The sequence below is a fragment of the Juglans regia genome, chromosome 5 (genome assembly GCF_001411555.2).
Source record: "Juglans regia cultivar Chandler chromosome 5, Walnut 2.0, whole genome shotgun sequence".
Lineage (NCBI taxonomy): Eukaryota > Viridiplantae > Streptophyta > Magnoliopsida > Fagales > Juglandaceae > Juglans > Juglans regia.
The window spans coordinates 15,398,196-15,421,517 of NC_049905.1; the positions used below are offsets into that span (position 1 = coordinate 15,398,196).

General features: G+C 37.2%; 1 protein-coding gene across 2 annotated transcripts; it reads left to right on the forward strand.

The window, feature by feature from the left end:
• The first annotated feature begins 7,717 nt into the window (after positions 1 to 7,717).
• LOC109008729 (probable receptor-like protein kinase At1g49730) lies at positions 7,718 to 21,724 on the forward strand. Of its 2 annotated transcripts, none has more exons than XM_035690356.1 (7): positions 7,718 to 8,242; positions 9,082 to 9,337; positions 9,982 to 10,034; positions 10,105 to 10,172; positions 20,855 to 20,944; positions 21,078 to 21,147; positions 21,235 to 21,724. In XM_035690356.1, exons 1-7 carry the CDS (start codon positions 8,173 to 8,175, stop codon positions 21,537 to 21,539), a joined length of 912 nt encoding a protein of 303 aa, XP_035546249.1. In that variant the 5' UTR covers positions 7,718 to 8,172; the 3' UTR covers positions 21,540 to 21,724. The 2 variants fall into 2 exon arrangements, with proteins under 2 accessions (XP_035546249.1, XP_035546248.1); XM_035690355.1 differs by having other exon boundaries at positions 7,900 to 8,242; positions 9,070 to 9,337.
• Positions 21,725 to 23,322: the final 1,598 nt, after the last annotated feature.

Consider the following 23,322-nt stretch of genomic DNA (forward strand, 5'->3'; position numbering starts at 1 on the left):
CACATTCAAGAACTGATACACCCATGTTTGTATGCTACTCAAGGACCCACTAGAAATTCCATCACGTTATGGTACGTGCAACATATGTAGGCGACACATGGATTCTCTACTAACCGACAACAGAGGAATCGGACTATCATAACACATCCCTACTGTACTAAACCACCTCGTAAACATATCTTTAGGTACTTTCCAAACATCGCTCAACATCAAAATTAGGGGAGGACGAAGGAAGGAAAGCTGCCACATCTTCACCCACATCTACACACATTGTCAGAGTAAGTTTTCTTACATCCTCTCAAAATCATGTATTCTCTCCCTTCTCGTACAGACCCTTAGACAAAATTTAGGAGACGTTTGGATTCGAAGATGATTTGAGATGAGCTGAGATGGATTGTGAATAGTAATGAGATGAGTTGTGAATAGTAGTGAGATTTATGAGTTAAAGTTGCTGAATAGTAGTGAGATGAGCTGAGATGAGCTGAGATGAGTTGAGATGAGCTGAGATCACTTACGAATCCAAACGAGTCCTAAGATCTAGGACTAGAAGTTGGGAAGGGGATTGAAACGAGAAAAGTCGGTGTACGAGTTATGCGTAATAGTGGGGCAAGGAAAGATAAGAAAATATTTGGGCAAAGGAAGGTAAGAGGTGTCAAGTGAGTGATGTGTCACGCAAGCAAAGGTGTTAGGTGAGCAATGTTTCCAATGAGCAAAGGTTTTAGGCGACCAACTTGTTAGGCGAGGAAAGAGTAATGGCCAAGGAACCTAGATATCTTGAGGCTCCATGCATGAAGCATATTAAGCATAGTGTTTGATGACTAAGGATGTTTATGCCATTACCTAAATATTACATGTTCAGTTTAAATATTGGAGAAATGTTGGGTTAGCATAATTTACACAAAGATTGAGGTAACTGAGTGGATGAAAGAGACTGATATATGCTTGAATGAGAGAGACCTTCAATCTCATTGATCCATTTGCCCACTAGCATTGAAGGATGATAGAGACTGATGGGGACAAGGCATGCATGTCCTTTGCAAATTGCCTCGCCTAATAAAGGTCTCCTATGTGGCACTTGACCATACCTTTGAGATTAGACAATATAGCCTGCAGGCCCGAAATCTTTTTTCCATAGGCTCACTCTAAATGTGACGTCTCTTGTGGAGTATGGGCCTTTGTGTATGACACATGCCGCCTTGTGAGCATCTTCGTGTTATCTCAGAGAACTCTCAAGTCTACATTAAGCTTGTCCTTACTAGTTGCTCTCCTTGATATTGTTAGTACATCACTTGCCTGCTGGGTGCAGAGTGAAAAGTCCTTTATCATCCACTATTAAGCTGTGCTTGCCAGGTTTTCTACATAGTGTGGCTCGCCCTTCTCTTGGACTAGTTGTACTTTGCTCGCCCGGTCATCTCCTTAGGAGGGGGGATCTCTTCCCTTGCTTCGGCACAGTCTTCCTTCCTTACAAGAAATTCTTGACTCGAAATTTCGTGATGACTATCCCTCACAATGGAATTATGAGGGATGAGCGTGCTACCATCTCTGCCAATAGCGGTCTGGGTGGTAGCACGCTCATTCTTCCATCCACATCTCGATCCTCATTATTTGCCACTAGATCAAGGGTTTCCTCCCTTTGTATTCCTCTTCAGCTACTTATGTAGCCTCCAACCTTGCTGCTCTACATTGTTCTAGCTCTTTCGCTAGATTTGGCGTCATACAACATTGGTGAGACCTCACCTTTGTCCTCCTCTTGTCCATCACGTTCCTGGATTGTCCACTTTTCACCACACAACCTCCTTCATTAGTGTGATCAATCATTTTCGAAATCAAGACAGTAGCCCTCTAATGGTCTTCTTCATCTCGGTGGCATTCCTCTTCCAACCTAGCTACTTCACGTTGCCCTTCCATGAATCAACATATTACTTTCGGTGGTATGGCTACCTTTCGTGCAGTCGTCTTCTCTCGCACCATAATGATGGTTTCGTAACTCTAAATGTTATGACTAGAATTGGTAGTTTGAAGGCTATTTATAGTCATTCTCCTGCCTTTGGATTGACCAAACTACCATTCCTTAATGAGTTCCAAGCCAATGACTACGACTCAAATAAATATGGAAACTGCTCCTGCGTGATCCACTCACCATCCCTATTGTACCTTTACCAAAAGTACAATTTAGACAATAGTCTTGGTTTCTTCCAATCTACTATTCGTATGAACCTTTCTACATAAGTGAATTTGGTTGCAATAGAACTAGATTTAGACTAATTATGTGGGGTTGTTGATTCCCAATACTTTTCCTCAACGAGAAAACATGGAACACATTATGGATTCCTTCATATTCCTCTAGTAATGCCACTTTGTATACCATTGGACATACTCTCTCCAATTCCTGATAGGGTCTAATGTACCTTTTGTGATACCACCAAACTCAGCTTAGAATTTGATAGAGTTTGAAGTGCTAAGACATATAACACAAGGTCATATACCACTGTTCATGACAATTACAGATGCAACGCACCTAGTATACATCTAACAATATGCAGTATTCGTAACGGATAATTTTTTTTTTTTTTGTTAGCAATACACAATTGTAACACCCCGCTCTCCACTAATAAAAATAAAGTCACTTTTGAAAATTCTTGAGAACTAGAGTGCTACTAAATTGACGTTGACTTAAAAATATTTTTTTTAATCTAAAGGAAGCGCCAAGTACAAAGATTCTTTATAATAAATAGAGTCGTTTTGTATTAAAATACTAATATCATAAATGCGAGTGCGCGGAAATATTTATTAAAATTTCTCAAAGTTTGTGCCATCAAATCATAACTTAAAATCTTTGTACATGATCTAGCACACTATCACGCCTCCCTGGACTAAGTTTCATCTTGCAACGATACCTTCATAAATATTCTAATATGGGGTGGTTTAAAAACATAAAACAACTAAAATGAGTAGATGACTCAATAAGAAACTCATTATAATGTAAACATACTTAACATAAAGTTTTTCATAAAATATTTCATGCTGAGAATTTAAAATCATGATTATTCATACATATGCTATGACATGCATGACTTATCTTGGCTTATCTAATTTATCTTACTTATCATACTGACTCACACATTTAACCATGTGTGCAAAGTTATGCATCGACCCCACATCTCGTAGCCGCAAAGGGAGCCTAATAGTATTCTAGTATACTATGGTGGACTATGCCTACATCTGTGTCTTGACACAAAATCAATCATGGTGCTAGATGGATATCTTGGGTTCGACCGCTGCACTTATGGAAGTTTATGGATTTTTTTTCCAAATAATACACGGAATGGAGATATTTAAAGAGAGATTTGGGAGAGGTTGTCGACAAGCTTGAGTTTGAGTTGGACTAGGTTGCGATCATTCAAGAAGAGAGTTTGAATTTAAAAACATGATCTCGTAGTTCATTCAATATAGGATTGGCAGTGACTGAGACTATGTATGAGACTTCAATCAGTGATGATTTTAAATTGAAATAAATCTCTAATAAATTTCTAATAGCTTATCATTAAATTTTAAATGGACTCTAACTCGTTTAATAATAAATGAGATTTAACTTGGTTATTGAGCCTAATTAAAACTCCTAATCAATCTCAACAATTTATTACCCGTGGGCTTATCCAATATGGCCCATTAAATATAATTTAGGCCCAATAAAAATTATCAATATTCCAACGTTAAAATTATTGGGCCGGGTCATTACAACAATGTACTATAATTGCTAATCTCAAAACGTAAATATATTTTCATAAATATTCACATAACCAAAAGTTACATCGTGGTTCTAACCAGTTTGTAACAAAATAAGTATAGTACTGAAGTTGTAACTCATTAATTGTAGATAAACGGAGTCTAAACTAAGCACTAAGCTGCTCGCGTAGCTTCACTGTTAGTTCCAAAATGATATCCAAAAATCGGAGAACCATCCCTCTCATCTCCTTGAAGCTCCTCCTCTGTTTATTCGACATCATCAAGTCGATGGTTCACCGGTCTTCTACTTCCTGGCACTTCATCTATCATTCTGGAGAAAATGGTAATTGAGACTACCACAATGAGATTTATTAAATTCATCAAGTAAATCTTCTAAACTATCAACAGTATAAATAGGCATGTATGATAGTAACATGACATGTATACTTCGTGACATAGACTTGCACATGCGTGACATGACTTGACAATAATATGACTTGACATGAACGTAACATGCTTGCGTGAACATGAGATCTTATTGCATATACATGTTTGTTTACTTATTTACTCAGACACAACAGAATGACTACACCCTTTAGTTTCATCAAGAATATTTAAACAAAACAGAATGCTTTCACCCAAAGTATTCCATCATAGATGCTCAGGAAAAGTCGAACTACCTACACCAAGAGTATTTTATTAGAGGTACTTAGACAATGTAGAATGTCTCCACCATGAGCTCCTTATTAAAGTTTTTAGTAGTGATACTATGACAAGCAGAATACTTACACCACGAGTACCCCCATGTATACTTAACTCAGAAAAATATTTCATGAGGAACTCGTATGCTTCATGACATGTATTCATTCTCTGACAGATATTGATGATGATTACATATGAGAATATAGCATGGCATAAACAGATAATCATTTAATCAAAATGATGAATGGAATTCATGGCATGTAATAGATAATTGTGTAACATAAAAGATGACATGACATTCATGGCATGTAACAAATAATCATATAACAAAAAAAGATGACATGGCATTCATGGCATGTAACAGATATGATGACATGGTATTTGTGGCATGTAACAGTAATACATGACATGACATAGCATATTATAAAAAATTATAATAAGCATAAATGAACATGAACATGAACATGAACAGTGCAATCTTACCACCATACATAAGTAAAAATATTGAGAATAAGTTAAACGCTAATTTACAAATTACCGTGTAAACGTGAGCATAACGTAAAAGAGTGTAAATTGAAATGAGAGATGTATTAGGTTAAAATATCTCACTTAATCCTAATAACAATAAAACTCACTAACTTAGAACCAAATTTGTAAAGTTACCCCTCGACTTATGGGAATTTTCAAATATGCCCCTAAAAATAAGGATTTTGCAAACAAATTCCAAAACTTACCAAATTTTTATTCCTTGTGTAAATTTTCATCCTAAATCCAAATATGAACTCAAAATTTTTAACAAAACTTCTCTTGGTTGATTCATGTATAGGCTAAAAATCATGTTTTTGTTGCTACTTGACCATTTAACACACTAACATGGTTAAATCGAATTTATCAACTCTCAAAAATCACATCCTTAGTTCTAAAATTATGCTAAAATACTAAACCACACATTTCATAAAAACTTGAACTCACTTCATTAAGGAAAATGCCAAAACATATTAGGTCAAATAAAACCAACTTTTGATGCTCTTGGTCTAACACTTTCATATCTACTCTAAGGAGTAAGGACTCCAAAAATAACACTTCTAACATGTTTATCATTCAAACCTAAGTGATAACATGCTTGACTAATCAAACAAAAATCACAAAACACAACATAGAACAATTGGTTTGCATAAAAACTTAGAAGCTGAACATGCATTCTTTTGAACTTGAAATAAAGTGACTAGATCCTTGATTTTCATACAATAACTCTTGAAAGAATACAACTACATACCTCACATTCAAGTTCTAACTAGATTCAAGCATCAAATCTATAATTTCATAGAAAATATTGCACTAAAATCAACATTTGAACCCGAGATCCTCTAGTTTATGCTTAAACTCTACCTCTTGCATGTTCATCATCATTCCAACAAAGATCTAAGTCATAACTTTCAAAAATTCATTCTTAATCCATAGATCTGATCTTTAAAAACAAGATTCATAAAAATCATGGCCATAGAATCAAAATCCTAAAGCTAAAATCACAACCTAAACCAAACATAATGCACCAATCGACTTCTACCACTTTAAAGATCATGTAAAATCACTTTATAAAATCCTAACATGTTTTGGATCATACCATAAACTTGCATATAATCATGTATACACTTCATAAAATCAAATCTACACAATATTTCATCAAAATTTCAAAGTTCTTCACAATCACCAAAACCGCACCTTTCCATCATCAATACCAACTTTCATCCAGCACACATCGAAGTAAACTAAACTTATTACTAAAAAACTAGAAGAGATTTGAGCTAAGGAAAATACTTACAAAGGGTTGGAATCAAGCAAGCAAAACTACCTAGAAAAGTTCCTCTCTAGCTCTCTCAGTTTGCACTTGGAAAAATGGATGAAAAAGTGTAAGTTTGGGCAAGCAAATGAGGGTGGCGTGGGGTATAGATGAAGGGGCTGATTTGGTGGTTGAGCGAGTGACATTTGAAGTGAGGGTTATGAAAGGAGAAGAGAAAACTGAAGGAAATGGCACTGTTTTTCTACTACTACAAGCCAAGTAGGTGAGAGGCTTGAAGGGTCAAGTTTGATTACCATCAAAAGCACTATTGGTGGCAGAAAATGAGGTGGCCTGATAACCATGGTTTGGCCTTGTAAGGAGGAGAAAACTTGTTGAAGAAGCTTGGGGCAAATGGTGGTTTGGGCTAGACCAAACAAGGGGCTAACCGAATGGGTTTCATTTGGGGCTGGACTAGATATCTTGAGTCTGACCGCTCCACTTATGGTGGTTTATGGATTTTTTCTAAATAACACACGGAACAAAGATATTTAAAGAGAGATTTGGGAGAGGGTGCCGACAAGTTCGAGTTTGAGTAGGACTCGGTCGCGATCATTCAAAAAGAGAGTTTGAATTTAAAAATATGATCTTGTAGTTCATTCAATGTAGGATTGGCAATGACTGAGACTACATATGAGACTTCAATCAGTGATGATTTTAAATTAAAATAAATCTCTAATAAATTTATAATGGCTGATCATTAAATTCTAAAATGAGTCTAACTTGTTTAATAATAAATGAGATTTAACTTAGTTATTGAGTTTAATTAAAACTCCTAATTGATCTCAACAATTTATTGTCCGTGAGTTTATCCAATATGACCCATTAAATTATTTTTTAAAAAAAAAGAATTAAGCCTATACAACTTTAAAAAACAACTAGGGCCTGAAATGGAAAAAGAACAAAAGCTGGGGAAAAGGGGCCCAACTCTGGTTTCTAAAAGCATTAGCATTGAATTGGTTATCTTATTTTTCAAATTTTGACTAATATGTAACTTTTTCATCTTTAGCTAATCATTCAAAACTTGAAGTATACATTGGATTAGTCATACTGTCATCACACTCTCTATAATAATAAAATATTTTTTTTTATTATTTATATTTTTTAATTAATTTTTATTTTATTTTCATAATCTTCAATAACCTTCAACAAATCATATTCATTTTTATTTTCACAATCTAACAATCTATAATATAATAATCTCATATGTATATAGATGGTAAAATCTTACATAAATAAAAATATCATATCTATAATATAATAATCTAAAAAAATACTTTTAGACTTGTTATAATTCTTTTCATATTTGAAAAGAAGAATAGATTTACTATAGCTTATAGTTTGGATGAAAACAATTTAACTAATTTAATATAGAGTAAATATAGATGATATTTATTAAATTTAAAGATAAAAATATATTTGACTAATACAATACCAATGCTAGCCATAAATATGCTTATCGAAGGAAGGCATTGCCCAATCCCTCCGCTTGTAAGAGAGGGAGGAGGCAGGCTACAGAGTGCCATTTTGCTATCTACACTGTGCGGGACCGGGGCGGGGCCGGTTTTCATGGAAGGCCCGTCCACATCAAAACATTTCCTTCATTTTATATAATAGATTTTATTCATCGAGTACTTCTCTCATGCGCGTCCTCTAATGCCAGGAGAGGTGAAGTGAAGCCCTCCTCCGACAGTCCGACTGGTACCAACGGTCCAATTGTAGTAGTTGGTCGTGGAATTGACAGAGTGGATGACTATTTTACCCATCCATGATCTGTCTCTATACCCCACAAAAGTAAAAAGAATGTGATCCGTTATGTAAAAGAAAGAAGACAATGAGATTTCACTTTGCGTCTGTTGACTCTGCTCTACTTGGATCACAAAAACCCACAAAACCAAACTTCCAAAATGGGCATGGACCGTTTGATCCGCAGGTTCAGGCTTCACCTCCTTGCTTGGCTTCACAAATCTCGCCATGGTACTTCAACTCCGCCTCCTTTTTTCCGCTTCTTTCTGCCTTTTTAGGTGATGGTAGTTTTTATTATAGATTCAGACGATGTGGGTAATTCCGTGCTTTCAAGCTCAATTAGTGACATAAAGGGTGTTGAGTCTGTGAGAGTCGCTGGATTTAGACTTGAATTGATTGAATTCTACATGGGCTTAGTGTAATTGCTGATGATGTTCCATGAATTGTCTAGAAAATACTATGCTGTGACTTTAATGCACGGATTCTATGCTTTCAGCCTCACTCATTGAATGTAATATGGCGTTCGTTTAGTGCGTGAACTTAAATTTGTTGAATTTGACCCCGGCTTGTTGTAACAGCTCATAATTTCAGCTGAATTATCTTGAAAATGCTCAGAGTAAGAATGATCAGGAAAACGAACAATTCAGAATAGAATTTATATGCTACTTGGTTTTAAATTCTATTTTAACAAAACCTGAAAGAGTTTTGGTTCTATATGATAATGCGAGTGACAAAGACGAATTAGAAAGTAAAAGCTAACACAGTTTCCATGGTACCCTACGAGATCCATATCGGTACCCTCATCCAGTGAAAATACACTTTATAATTACTATAACGGTGCTGCATTTGTTTCCTTTTTCTTTCTTTGCTTCAATAGTAGTCATTCGTTGTTACGTTAAATATTTAATAGCCATGTTGTTTTACTTTGTGCTACTTTTTATATTGAATCCAGAAAAGTGAAAAGTATGCATTAATGAACACTTATTGCATTTTGTTTTATCCAAGTTGTTTAATAGATATGTATCTATGGAAAAATTCTTGTATATAACTCCCTTTAGTTCTCATTCCAGGTCCAATATTATTTGTGAGGTACTTTTCTTACAAGGATATAAAGAAGGCAACCGATGGTTTTCACAGAATCATTTATACGGATTCTCATAGAACCGCTTATAAGGCAAAATTTCAAGATGGTGGGGTTGCTTTAGTAAAAGAAGTAAGAGGCTTTAATCAAGGAAAAGATGTCTTCTACAGAGAGTTGCAACTCCTGGGCCGCTTGCATCACCGCCACCTTCTTCAACTCAGGGGGTTTTCCACTGGACAAAAAAGGTTTATTACCTAGTTTTTGTTTCAAATGGTTTGACAATGATTCCCCCTTATTAAGAGCAAAAAGTATCACTTGGTAACAAAAGACATTTATGAATTTAGAGCTTGGGATGTCAATTCAAGTAGATTTGAGGTATTACTCTCTCCATCTCAAAAACTCGTTGGACCTCTAGTGGACCAACAAAAAGAATAAAGAGGTATACCCTCCTCCATAAATGAAAATAAGACTAGTGAAAATACATTTTGGGCAACCCTAATATACCTAACCATGTAGTGCCTAATTTTCTGTTTAACTGGATCCAGAGATAGTAGAGTCTTCATCATAAATGGGGTTTAGTTGAGGATTTGCATCACAGACTATGAAATGCTAGTGCATCATGAAGGTTTCTCTATGGGTTAATTTTAAGGGAAAAAAAAAAGCGTCTTTGTTTACTGATAACATGTTACACTTCATATTCTCTCCCATAATCAAATACTTATGGTACACATGCACACATAGTAGAACATAGTATGACTGTGTGATTTTGGATGTTCTTTTAATTATGAATCAGCTAGATTATGCATAGAGAGTTTAATATGCATTTTTAATTTTCTTTTACTGTTTTCAGATTTGATCTTTGGCTTGTACCTTTTTTAACTCTTTGCAGGTTGTTAGTTTTTGACAATGTAGAAAACGGAAGCTTGAAGGAGCATCTTAGTGGTAACTGTTAGAGCAATATTTGTAAGATTTTGCAAAATATGATGCGATTTTAACAATTGGCTCTCCACAGATCCTCTTAAAACTCCCTTAAATTGGAGGACAAGGCTACAAATAGCCATTGGCGTAGCAGCTGCATTGGTAAGTTGTACATTCATGAAATTATCTTGTCAGAAGACACTCTAAGGCTCCGTTCATTATTTTATCATTACTTTTCACCTACTTTTCACTACTTTTTACTATTATTCAATATTTTATCATTACTTTTTCACTATTATTCACAGAATATCTGAAATCACCTCACCATCCAAACGCAACCTAAGATTCCTACAAACTCTCTCCCTCCCCCCGGAAAACAAGAAATAAGTAAATCAAAAGGCACTAAAAGTTCACTCAAGAAGCAAGAACTTGAGAGGTAATATTCCATATCAGAGAGTATTCTGGAAATCTCAGAGATTTTACTAAATTCCTCGTCTAGGAACCGAAATGAGTTTAGTTGAAGCATTATCTATGATGCTGCATTCATAGACTTTAGTTGTTAATGCACAAAGGGGTTGGTGAATGCAGTTAAATCCCTAGAAAACTAATCATTGAAGCTCTTCCAAAAGTGGTGGTTGAAACTGGCCAGAATATCCTCATTACATATCTACTTCTGAGCCTCAAATTTTGCACATTGAAGAAAGATTTGTCACGGGCATGAATTTGGATGGCAGAATCAGAAAAAATAGTTTTCAGTTCGATTGCATGGATATGCAGATTAGTCAAGTAATGAGACAATGGGAAGGCGTAGTAGCACCATCCCATACAAGTTATACACTCTTTCATCCAAATATGAGTGTGTGTGTGTGTGTGCACGCGCGTGCGCGCGCAGTAGAGGAACAAACAATTGTGTGGGGCAACTTTTTTACTGTGTGACACATTTATATAAAGAGTAATGCTGATAAGTCTTAGGGTGTGCAAGCTCTACGCACTCCTTTTGAAAAACAAGTGGGATCCACCATTACAAAATGATTTTTTTCATGTGGATTCTAGATTTACTTACTCTTTTAAAAGGGAGTGGGCGAAGCTTGCACATCCTAAGACTGCAAACATCATTTCCCTTATGTAAATTAAAAAGAGATTGAAAAATCATAAAAACATAACTACCAACTATTTTTCATATAGATCATTGACCTTAAATAATTTTTCTTGTATTTTCACTTTAGATTCCATATTAAGAAGCCCAATATTGTATAACATAAACCTTGAGATCCATATTATTTTTTTTTTATAAGTAATGGTATTATATATATATATATATATATATATATATCAATTGGAGTAACCAAATACACTGGACGTATACAAGAAAAACACCTAGCCCATACAAGAAAGCCCCTAATGACCCAAAAGCCCATAAAAACCTACCCAAAATACACAAAGTCCGAATTGGAAAAACTATCGATACACCTCCCCGACCCCATCCCCTAGATTCCGTGAAAATAATCCTCTTCCCAAACATCCCACTACGAGAACGTCTTCAAAAAGCCCTCCCTTTAGCCTTTCCTCGATTTGAGCTAGCTCCCTTAGTATCGTAGTTGATTGCCCAAGAAAGATTCTTTAACTCCTTGCTTTTCTTAAACTTAGATTTGGTTTCAAGCATGTGGCTCACCTCGATTGCAGTGCGTAGTGCTTTAAATTGGTGTTCATATTCTCCCTATTCTCCATATGAAAGTCCCAGGGTTTGTAGAAACCCATTATTTTTATTCAGAATCCAATCTGCTGTTGAACCTGCTATATCGTTAATCGGAGGAAGAGAAATCAGAGGAATGACATTATCCCCAGCCACAGTACCCGACTGCACTCTCGACTCTAAACCTTCCCCCACACAAGGCATCAATGACAATTTTAAACTTTCCCCCACACGAGGCACCAATATGACAAATCGATTTCCTTCTCGCCAAATGGTTGCTTGACAGGTATATGGTTGTTTTCCCCTCCATCTGTTACCATTACAGATTCCTCCCCTTCATCAACATTTTGTGTCTATGCTCCACCCCTCGACAATCCTTCTTGTGCCACATTGTCTGACCCTACTGCTTCCTCAAGAGGGGAAGCACTACCATTTGTTACCCCGTTTGCATCTTCTAAAAGAGGCTCGACTGTTTCTTCCAAAATACTCGAGACCTTGGAGGGACCCTCGTTTTTAACTACAAATGAACCTTGGACAGAAGGACCAACTACCTCTGTAACTGGTGCATGAGACCCTATAGCTCCCTCAGAAGGCATAGTGACACTGGCATGACAAAGATGCCAGCGTCCAACGACTCTATCGTTGACACACCCTTTGCCTACACACTTTCCAGCACATTTGCTGGCACACTTGTACCCACGACTAGGTCCAGTCCCTTATCCACCTTAATCATTAGATCTCTTACATAATCCATAACTCCATTCAATTGAGATTTGACATCCCATAAGACCCCTTTCAACTCTCCCAAAGTCACTTAAGGTCTTTTGTCTCCTACAAGTGCCTTGCCCTTTCTTTCTACCACTGAGCTGGTCTCGGCCTGACTACCCGCCAGTGACCTCAACACCCGCTAGGGATCCATATTAATAAGTTTATTATTTCTCCTAAACTTTGTTTTAATTTTAATTTTGGAGAAGCCACATCCTTGAAAATAGATAATATATAGAAATTAAACAAAATTTCAGGACTATAAGAAAAAAAAATTGGAGAGCGGCATTTCTGGGTATATGGAAATTTTAGAAGATTTTAGAGAGCATATGGAGATTATAAATTTTTTGGAAAGGCCATTTTATATATTTGTAGAATTATGTGTAAAATATAGGGGGCATTTTATGTTTTCAAAAAGTTTTGGGGAGGCCATGGCCCCCCGTAAGTATAACATGGGTCCACCATTGTGTGTGTTTTGTGTGTGTACTTATCCACCCAGGAAAATATTAGCAAACCCTTGAAAAAGATTTCTGGAAGACCACGGCAATGAGCACCTCTTACTATACTTCTCTGGCTTATGGTATTTGAACCCAACATCTCCTTTCCCTGTGAAACAATTGAACCAAGCACATTTTCTTCCCCTATAAACATGGGGTGAAGGTTAAGGTAATGGTTTCAATCCTGTACATATTTGGGAATTGTATCTGCCTAACATCAAATTCATATTCGTGGCTGAAATTCGACTTCTTCCCATTTTCAACAATAAATAAATTAGTTTTGACATGAAAAGGAAACTCCAGTACATCTTTCCAGTCCTCTTTGCTGTTGCGTGAAATGGTGAAGGTAGTAAGATCTATAAAGAACCAAGCATAAGAGGGAGCTTTCCTCCTTTGGACTAGTACCCATACCTATAATCTGCTAATATATGCTCCTCGCACAGTGATGCTGCTTTACACTTACGTGCTTCGGAAGGAAGTGATGTAGTGATATAGAACAATACTTGTCAACAACTCAACACAAGCTCATATTTTTCCCAAAGACTAAGTTGAATTTGTCCCTTCGTAGCCGTCAAGGCACTATCTCCAGATAGTAAAACAGGAATTGGAGCTGGATATAAGCCTTTTACTTTGAAGATTTTTTTCAACTGTGCTCTTCATATGGAATTCTAAATTGAGTAAATCTTCTAATCGGTCAAGCTGCTAAAGGGCTGAAGACAAACCCCCCATGGAAATTTTCTGCTCTCTCAGCCAGATCCCTCACCGCTCTCCTCTCTCTCATCTGTCGATGTCGTGATCCCTCTCCTAGATAGCTCACCACTGCGCCTCTCTCCCATCTCACCATCCGTGAACTTTGACGTCGTGACCCCCTAATCATCTCTCCCATCGCAGCTCGCCGTGAACCTCGTCGCTTTGAACGTCGACATAGAGACCACATAACCCTTCTCTCCGTTCAGCCTTCGCCCCTCGACGCCGCAAAGCTATAGAAATCCACCTATCATCGTTACATCAGCACTCAATGCTGTCAATCGAAACAGATAATTTTCTGACAATATGCATATAGAACCATGGAAAGTCTGGAATTTTATCTATCATAGACGATTATCATGTGCTCATCTGGGGTCTTGTGCTCAAACCATGGATGCGGGTCTCCTCGAACCACAGCTAGGATGTTAAAGGGACCCCACATACTAAGCAACATTGGACTGTGGAGAAGAAAAAAATTCTAGTTTTGATTGGTGATTCAATTCATGATTTCTGTAAAAAAGCCTACAGGAAAAACTAAAATATTATGTATTTTCAATTTGAAGAGTTTTGTTTCAAGTTTATTGGTGATGTTATGATCATTGAGCTGAATAATGATGGAAGAAGTCCGAAGGAGAGGAGAGCTATCGATTGAAGACTAACAATAAACAGTTAGGTAGTTAGTTGTACACGTGATGGCACATGCCATTTAAGTAGTATGTGATTACTCTTGTTACATAGGGTGGGCAGCGGGGGCGGGCCCTGTCTGAAGGAGTATAGCGGGGCGGATGATCTACGGCCCTACCACCATTAAAATTTTTTTATTTATAAATATATTGCATATAGATATAAAACTGTAAAAGACTTAAAATTATATTCACATGAATTTACATTAGAGTTTATAAGGAAGAGTTAGTCATCTTTAAGCAATGTGGGACTTAGTAGTAAGTCCCACATTGCTTAAAGATGACTATTGTATTGTTTGGCTCCTATATAAAGATTGGCCTAGGAGGCCAAATCAATCCAAAATCTAACTCTAATGAGTTTAAATTTTTTTTATATTTATAAATTTTAATTTATTATTTAAATTATATTATAATTTTGGTCTAAAAAAATATTTTTAGACCAAAATTTTTTTTTTTAATATAATGGAGGGGGGCGGGGCGGATGGGGGTTTTTCCCCCGCCCCCCGGCATCGGGGCGGGGGACCCCGCCCCCGCCTCCCGGGGGCGGGGGACGGGGGAAAAACCCCCATCACCCGCATGGTGCGGGGCGGGGGGCGGGGAGGGGGTGCCCCCGCCCCGCACCATGCGGGTAGCACCCCTACTCTTGTACCCTTACTTAGCTAAAGAGATGTACTGAAATGCCCTTAACTCTTAACGACTTAACGTCTGGAATGTGTATAAAAAGGGAGGTAATCTCTGATGTAATTCATTGAAGAAGATTAATAAAGTCATTTCTGGAGGAACTGATCCCTCGAAGATTAGAATTGTGATCATTTTCTGAGTGAGTTCTTACAATTGGTACCAGAGCAGTTCGAATTTCTAGGAGAAAATTTTTTTTCCCTGATGGCTGAAGGAACGCGTTTTAAAGAACTGGAAAAGATGGTGGTGGGGTTACATCAACATCAAGAACAGCAAGGGAAGGATCATCAAGGGACATTAGAGGTACTGAGTTCCAAGATAGATGTTTTGCTGGATGCTGTTAATGGTGGAAGAATGGGTCATCAACATGATGGTGGCAGACAAGAACAGGTGAATCATGAGCATATGAGAGGTATGCAATTTCATTCGATTAAACTAGACTTTCCAAGATTTGATGGGAATAATCCTACGGGATGGATTTATAAAGTGAATCATTATTTTGCTTTATATCCTATGCCGGAGGGACAAAAGATCTTAATGTCATCATTTTACATTGAGGGTAATGCTCTAACCTGGTTTCAAGATGCTGAGGAAACTGGAATTTTTTATTCTCGGAGTTCTTTTTTGGAGGCCTTACATTTGAGGTTTGGGAATTCATCCTATGATGATCCCATGGAAGCTCTTACTCGACTCAAGCAAAGTTCAACAGTTGCTGCTTATAAGACCCAGTTTGAAGTGAGATCTAATCAATTGAAGGGATTATTTGAAAACTATAAATTGAGTATGTTCTTGAGTGGACTGAAAGATGAAATAAGGCTACCTGTGAGGACGCTTCATCCTCAGAATCTTAATTCTACATTTGGTCTTGCCAAGATTCAAGAGGAGTACATTTGTAGTGCTCATGGGGGGAGTAAAGGGGGAAGTTATCAAGCTTCCTATGTACCATTTCCTGTAGGAGGGAATGGATTTGACAGTAATGTTGGAAGGAAAGAGAGTTTTGTATTAGGGAGAAATAATAATTTTAAAGCATCATTGCCTGTGCAGAAAGTGAGCCCAGCAGAGATGAAAGAGAGAAGAAAGAAGGGTTTATGCTATTTCTGTGATGAGAAATGGAACCCTAGTCACAAGTGTAAAAAGGCTAAGATATTTGTGACGGAAGGGATGGAATTATTTGGTGGAGAAGATGTGCAAGGCTGTGAGTTGGTAGAGGATCTTGATGAGGTTGATATGACACCAGCACAGTCTGAGATCCCTGAAATATCCTTGCATGCCATTGCAGGATCATTAAGCCCAAGAACCATGAGAATTCATGGTAAGGTCCTGAACTGTTCTGTGGTCATTCTTGTAGACACAGGCAGTACACATAATTTCCTTGATCCCATGATTGCTAAGAAGGTGGGATTAGAGGTGAATGCTGGAAAACAAATTGAAGTTCGAGTGGCAAATGGGGAAAGAATGAGAAGTGAATGAATGGTTGAACAATTGCAGTTTCATATGCAAGGTAATATGTTCAATACTGATTTTTTCTTATTACCTCTTGGGGGCTGTGATGTGGTAGTAGGAATGCAATGGTTGAGGACCTTGGGTCCTGTGTTGTGGGATTTTAATGGTCTCACCATGTCCTTTGAGCAAAACAAGAAATCAATAACTATTAAAGGGATGAATACTACTAAATCTGAATTAGTAGAGGATGTGCAGATTTGTCAGTTAACAACAATTGAAAGGAAAGGCATGTTTTTACAGTTAATACAGCAGCAGCAGGTTATGGTTGAAGAAGAAGTTGATACTGGAATTCAAGAGATTTTGAAGAAATTTTCTGTGGTTTTTGAGGAACCTAAAAGCTTGCCACCCAAGAGAAGCCATGATCACAAAATTAATCTCAAGGAAGGTACCATGCCTATTTCTGTGAGGCCATATAGATATCCCTTTGTACAAAAGACTGAGATTGAAAAAATAATTAAAGAATTGCTGGAGGCAGGAGTAATAAGGTGTAGTCAATTCCCTTTTTCTTCACCTGTCATTTTAGTGAGGAAAGCTGATGGTTCTTGGCGTATGTGCATGGATTACAGAGCTTTGAATAGGGAAACTGTTAAGGATAAGTTTCCTATTCCTGTGGTGGATGAGCTCCTTGATGAATTGTGTGGAGCTACCATTTTTTCTAAGCTAGATCTCAGATCTGGCTATCATCAGATTCGGGTGAGGGAGACTGACATTGAGAAGACAACATTTCGAACCCATCAAGGCCATTATGAATTTTTGGTTATGCCTTTTGGCTTAACCAATGCTCTTGCCACTTTTCAATCATTGATGAATGAGGTATTTCAACCTTACTTAAGGGAGTTTGTGATAGTTTTTTTTTTATGATATCTTGATATACAGTAAGAGTAGAGAAGATCATTTACAGCATTTAACCTTGGTATTGGAGATGTTAGCAAAACACACATTGTTTGCTAAAAGAAATAAATGCAAGTTTGGTTGTAAACAAATTGATTATCTTGGACATTTAGTGTCTGCTGAAGGAGTGCAGGCTGATCCATCCAAGATCAAGGCCATGGTTGAATGGCCTTTGCCCAAATCCATTAAATCATTGAGAGGGTTTCTTGGATTAACTGGGTATTACCGAAAGTTTGTAAAGTATTATGGATTAATTGCCGCTCCTCTTACTGATCTCCTAAAGAAGGATGCTTTTCAATGGGGACATTCAGCTACACAAGCATTTGAAGCATTAAAGAAGGCTGTCTCTCAACCTCCTGTGTTGGGATTACCTGACTTTACTAAACCTTTTTTGATTGAGTGTGATGCCTCAGGTAAAGGTGTGGGAGCTGTGCTGATGCAGAATGGGAAACCTTTGGCTTTCCTTAGCCAGCCTTTGAAAGGCAAAGCTTTGGATCTAAGTGCATACAAGAAGGAGTTTTTGGCACTGGTATTGGCTGTAAAAAAATGGAGGCCTTATCTTTTGGGAACCACATTTGTGATCAAAACTGACCAGCAAAGCTTGAAATTTTTGTTAGACCAGAAGATAGGGACACCATCACAGCAGAAATGGCTTAGCAAGTTAATGGGTTATGACTTCACCATTGAGTATAAAAAAGGCAGGGAAAATGTGGCTGCAGATGCTCTCTCAAGAAGGGATGAAATAGTGGAAGGCGAGGCAGTATTATCTGCTATTACAGTGCTAGATCCAATGTGGTTACAGCAGTTGAAGGATTCCTACTTGCAAGATGAGGAGATTTCTGGAATCTGCATGAAATTGCAGCAGGGAGAGTTGATGAATCAAGCCTTTGAAGTTAAGAATGGGCTCTTATTCAAGAAAGGGAGATTGTTTTTGTCAAACAAGTCTCCTTTAAAACAACAGATTTTACAATTCATTCATAGCAATGCTTTTGGAGGGCACTCGGGATATCAAAAATCCCTACACAGGGCCAAAGCAGATTTTATTTGGGTGGGAATGAGAAGAGACATCAAGCAATATATTAAAGAATGTGAAGTATGCCAAAAGTGTAAAGTGGAGAATTTGCTGCCAGTAGGGTTGTTGCAGCCATTACCCATTCCTGTGAGATCATGGAGTGATATCTCTATGGACTTTATAGATGCTCTTCCTAATTCAAAAGGGTTTACTGTAATTCTGGTGGTAGTTGATAGATTTACTAAATATGCTCATTTTTTACCCTTGTCCCATCCTTATACTGCAGCATCAGTGGCTAAGCTTTTCATTGCACAAGTTTTTAAGTTGCATAGAATGCCTGCAACTATTGTGACTGATCGAGATCCTGCTTTTACTAGTGGATTTTGGAAGGAGCTTTTCAGATTGAATGGCACAAAGTTACATTTCAGTTCTGCCTATCATCCTCAATCAGATGGGCAAACTGAAATTGTAAACAAATGTGTTCAGCAGTATTTGAGATGTTTTGTTTCTGATAGGCCAAAACAATGGAGCCATTGGCTGCCTTGGGCAGAATGGTGGTATAACACTTCTGTGCATTCAGCTACTAAGATCACACCTTTTGAGGCCTTGTATGGTGTGACTCCTCCAACTTTATTGCAGTATGTAGCTGGCACAACTCAGAATGAGGCAGTGGATTCCGAGTTGAGATCGAGAGAAGAGATTCTGTCCTTATTAAGGAAGAATCTGTTGGCAGCTCAGGTTAACATGAAGCAACAGTATGATAAAAGGCATGTTTTCAGGAAGTTTCAAGTTGGTGATATGGTTTATTTGAAGTTGCAAAAATATGAACAGAACACTATAGGAAATGTTGTGAATCCCAAATTGGCAGCAAGGTACTGTGGTCCCTTTAAGATACTGGAGTGTATTGGGACAGTAGCCTATAAGCTGGAATTGCCACAAGAATCATCTGTACATCCATTGTTTCATGTCTCGAGACTGAAGAAGCATGTTGGGCCATTGAAGACTATTTCATCTACCTTACCACTGCTGGATTCTCATGGTGCTTTTCAAGCTGATCCTGAGATGGTGCTGCAGAGAAGGATGACTCCTGTTGATAATAAGCCATTCATTGAGTTGCTCATTAAATGGAAAGGAACTTCTAAGGAGGAGGCTACATGGGTTCCTATTGAACAGTTGAGGAAACAATATCCTGACCTTGTGGGCTAGGTCTTTTGAAGGGGGGGTGTGTTGTTATGATCATTGAGCTGAATAATGATGGAAGAAGTCTGTAGGAGAGGAGAGCTATCGACTGAAGACTAACAATAAACAGTTAGGCAGTTAGTTGTACACGTGATGGCACATGTCATTTAAGTAGTATGTGATTACTCTTGTACCCTTACTTAGCTAAAGAGATGTACTGAAATGCCCTTAACTCTTAACTGACGTAACGTCTGGAATGTGTATAAAAGGGAGGTAATCTCTGATGTAATTCATTGAAGAAGATTAATAAAGTCATTTCTGGAGGAACTGATCCCTCAAAGATCAGAATTGTGATCATTTTCTGAGTGAGTTCTTACAGGTGATTTCTATAAAATAGACTGCAATGAATACATTGTTGAAGAGCCATATGAAAAATACATGTTTAACGTGTTGTGACGGTTACGTTCTGCATCAAAGGAATCAAAGGACAGAAATGATTTTTGAGAGATTGGATGTTGTTGCTGGAACCCACTAGAGGATGGCATAAAAGTTCAAAATGGGCCATAAAATACACGGACGACGAACTGGCTGTGTCAAACTGCTAGCGATGGTCTGGTAGTGGTGGCAACGGCTGGTGGAAGCAACAAGCACAACTCGTCTGGTAGAAGAGGGAAGGGGAAACAATCCATTCGTAGGGCTTTTAATTCTAGCTAGCAATCTCATGCGGTGCTCCTCATGGCTTTAACTTATGCAATGCTGAGATGGAACCTTATTATTGGAGGCTGTTAAAGGGCTAAAAACAGCCTGGCCGTTCCAAAGCATTCCTGTTGTGAGAAGCAGTTATATACTTTCTGGAGAGGTTATTTTTTATGAAGTATTTAAAATTTCAATGACAGGCATCTGTTGTGCCAACTGTTGATCCTTCAAGTGGCAATAGATTACTTTCCGTTGTGTAAATGCTCTGGGTCCTCTTAGGGTAATCCTGCCTCTGGTTAGACAATTCTATTAGCCTTTTCCAGTCCATGTGGAAACTTGGGATTGAAATTTCTATATTATTAGGTCTATATGCATTGATCACCTGAGATTCCCTACCTGGTATATGAAACCATCTTTTTCTTTTCATTGATGTATAGGAAGTCACTGTATGTGCATTGCTTTACAAGGGCGTCTCAGTAATTATGATGTCTACATTGCAGGAATATTTGCTTCTCTTCAGTGACCCGCCGATGTATCATGTCTCCATTAGCTCAAGTAGTATCATGTTAGACGAAAACTTCACAGCAAAAGTATGGATATAGTAATTCTATTTTCTTTAAGTATTTGATTCTAATAAATAATTTACCTTAGAACATTTAAGTCAAAAGATGAGTAGAAGGCAATTTTCTGTCAAGTTTTGTCACTAAAATATGCTTGTCACAGCTATCTGAAGTCGGCCTTCTTTGTTCTTGTGAAGATTACCTCACAATGCCCCATGCCTCGTGTTCGGAAGGTATTTTTCTGTTTTTATCCATGCAACAACTTCACGACACTTGATTTCTCAGTTTTCACCTGTAGTCTATTTTATCCATTATTGCAGAATGTATGGCTCAGGAGCATGGTAACATTATACTTCAGCTTGGCGTGCTGATTTTGGAGCTTGTTACTGGTCAATCTTCAGAAAAGGGAGGTGCTGATCTTATCCAATGGATCCAAGGTTCTTGTTTTGCTAGTTCCATGCAGAGGATGATAGACCCAGATCTTGGAAATAACTATGATTCCAGGGAGCTTAGAAATCTACTAGCTGTAGCAAAATTGTGTATTAAATCTAGGGATAAGCCAATGTTTTCTATTCTGCATGTACTTCATTATCTCCAGAAGAAGGTGGATGTTCCACATGCATAATATTAGCACTAGCTCTTGAATTATTCCACAGGAAATTTCAATATTTATTCTTAAATATTTTTATTTTGATGGAGGGTCACAGCTTCCCAGAATCAGGGAAATAGCCCCTCTGGATGTTTCTTTTGTTTGCACATATGACCTTTTAATTCCTAGGAAAAGAAGGGATACAAAAAAAAAATTATTCTTGAAATATTACTTATAACTTTGTGGTATTTGATACTTTATTTTCTCAAGTGTCTTCATTTCAGTAGCTAATGAAAGAACTTTTTTGAGTCGATGGCCTCTAGCAATTCCACATTTTTGCCAAATTCTTGATGAGCCAGATTCTCAACTGGGATCCAGACTTCAGTGTGTCATTTCATTCCTTATATATACTGATTTTATGCATCGACTTTTGCAGGTCAGTGTGCTTAAGCGTTAAAGCTTCGCTCTATCACTTCAAGCTCCTGCAAAATTATTATTTGTTTAAGTAAAAAATATACAAATAATTATTAAATTAAAGTTACTTTAATTATAAATTTATTCAATTGAAAAAGGATGTTTTTAATCCAATCAACTGTTAAAACATCAACTCACTAGATGATAATTTAAATTTCTAGGTCGTGAGTATATTTTTTTATTATTAATATGGTTCAGATCTCAAATACACATGAAGGGGATGAATAGGTGTTTTTGGAATTTATTAGACTATTTAAGTTAATAATCAAGCAATCAATCAAATATTATCACAACAAATAATCAAAACATCAATATTGGTAATGAGACGGGAAACTCATTTGAAGAATATTTTCAAAATCTAAAATCACTGCGAGTGTAAGCTACCATATAAAATCCACAATAGAAATTTTGTTTGTTACAATCAATTTAGAAACACTTACAAGACCCTTGAAACAACTAAACCACGAGTATCACACTCGATCTCTACACCCTGACAACTCCAGACTACTTGCCTTTCTATAGTTACCAACTCAATCCATGCACCCAGCCAGCTTTGAAAATCCTTTTGGCCAAAAAATGCATCCACTCGAACGGACTCAACAACGCTCAAACGTGAGCACAATATGATGGGAATTTATTTATCAAGAGAAAATGGATCTTCAATGTACAAGGATTTTCTCTCGAGAATAAAATGAATACACCAAATCTAGCCTCTCTCCATGCCCTAGAAGTCGTACGTATTCATATTATTTTATATATACTTAGTGTTTGAATAAATAACTTTAAAGAGTCTAAATGCTAGTGAAAACTTGATTCTTGAAAATTTCGCTCGAGCAAAGGTCAAGCCAACTTTATGTCTAATTTTTCGATTGTGATACTGTTGAGCTGCTTTGACTCAATAATTTTAGAATTTGAAGATCCTTGTGAAACATGAACTTGTATGTAGTTGATTACATTTCCAACGCCACCAAGATCACCTCAATTATGTGAGTCCCCTAGCCCTTGATTGAGATTTGGCAAAAAGTTGTGACATTGAGATGCAAGCCACACCAACATAGACCATTTGCAGTCTGTGGATTATTGTGTGCTTATATGCCCAGAGAAATATTCTTAATTCTTCCACACTATTTATAAGTCACATCAATCATCACCTTAAAAATATTACAAACCAAAAATTGTTCATTGCCCTATATAAGATAATTACCAAAAATTTTATAGAAAATCATATCTCAAATGGGGATAGCCCCCATACTATTTTCTTGGGCTGCACTGATTCTCCATCGTACCACTCCTCGAGTCCTATATATGCATCAAAATCTACGATTTCAAGGAATAAAACTATAGT

Coding starts and splice junctions, on each gene's coding strand:
- LOC109008729 (XM_035690355.1), top strand. CDS start 8,173: ATGGGCATGGACCGTTTGATCCGCAGGTTCAGGCTTCACCTCCTTGCT. Junction 8,243..9,069: donor GCTTCACAAATCTCGCCATG/GTACTTCAACTC, acceptor AACTCCCTTTAG/TTCTCATTCCAGGTCCAATA. Junction 10,035..10,104: donor CTTGAAGGAGCATCTTAGTG/GTAACTGTTAGA, acceptor GGCTCTCCACAG/ATCCTCTTAAAACTCCCTTA.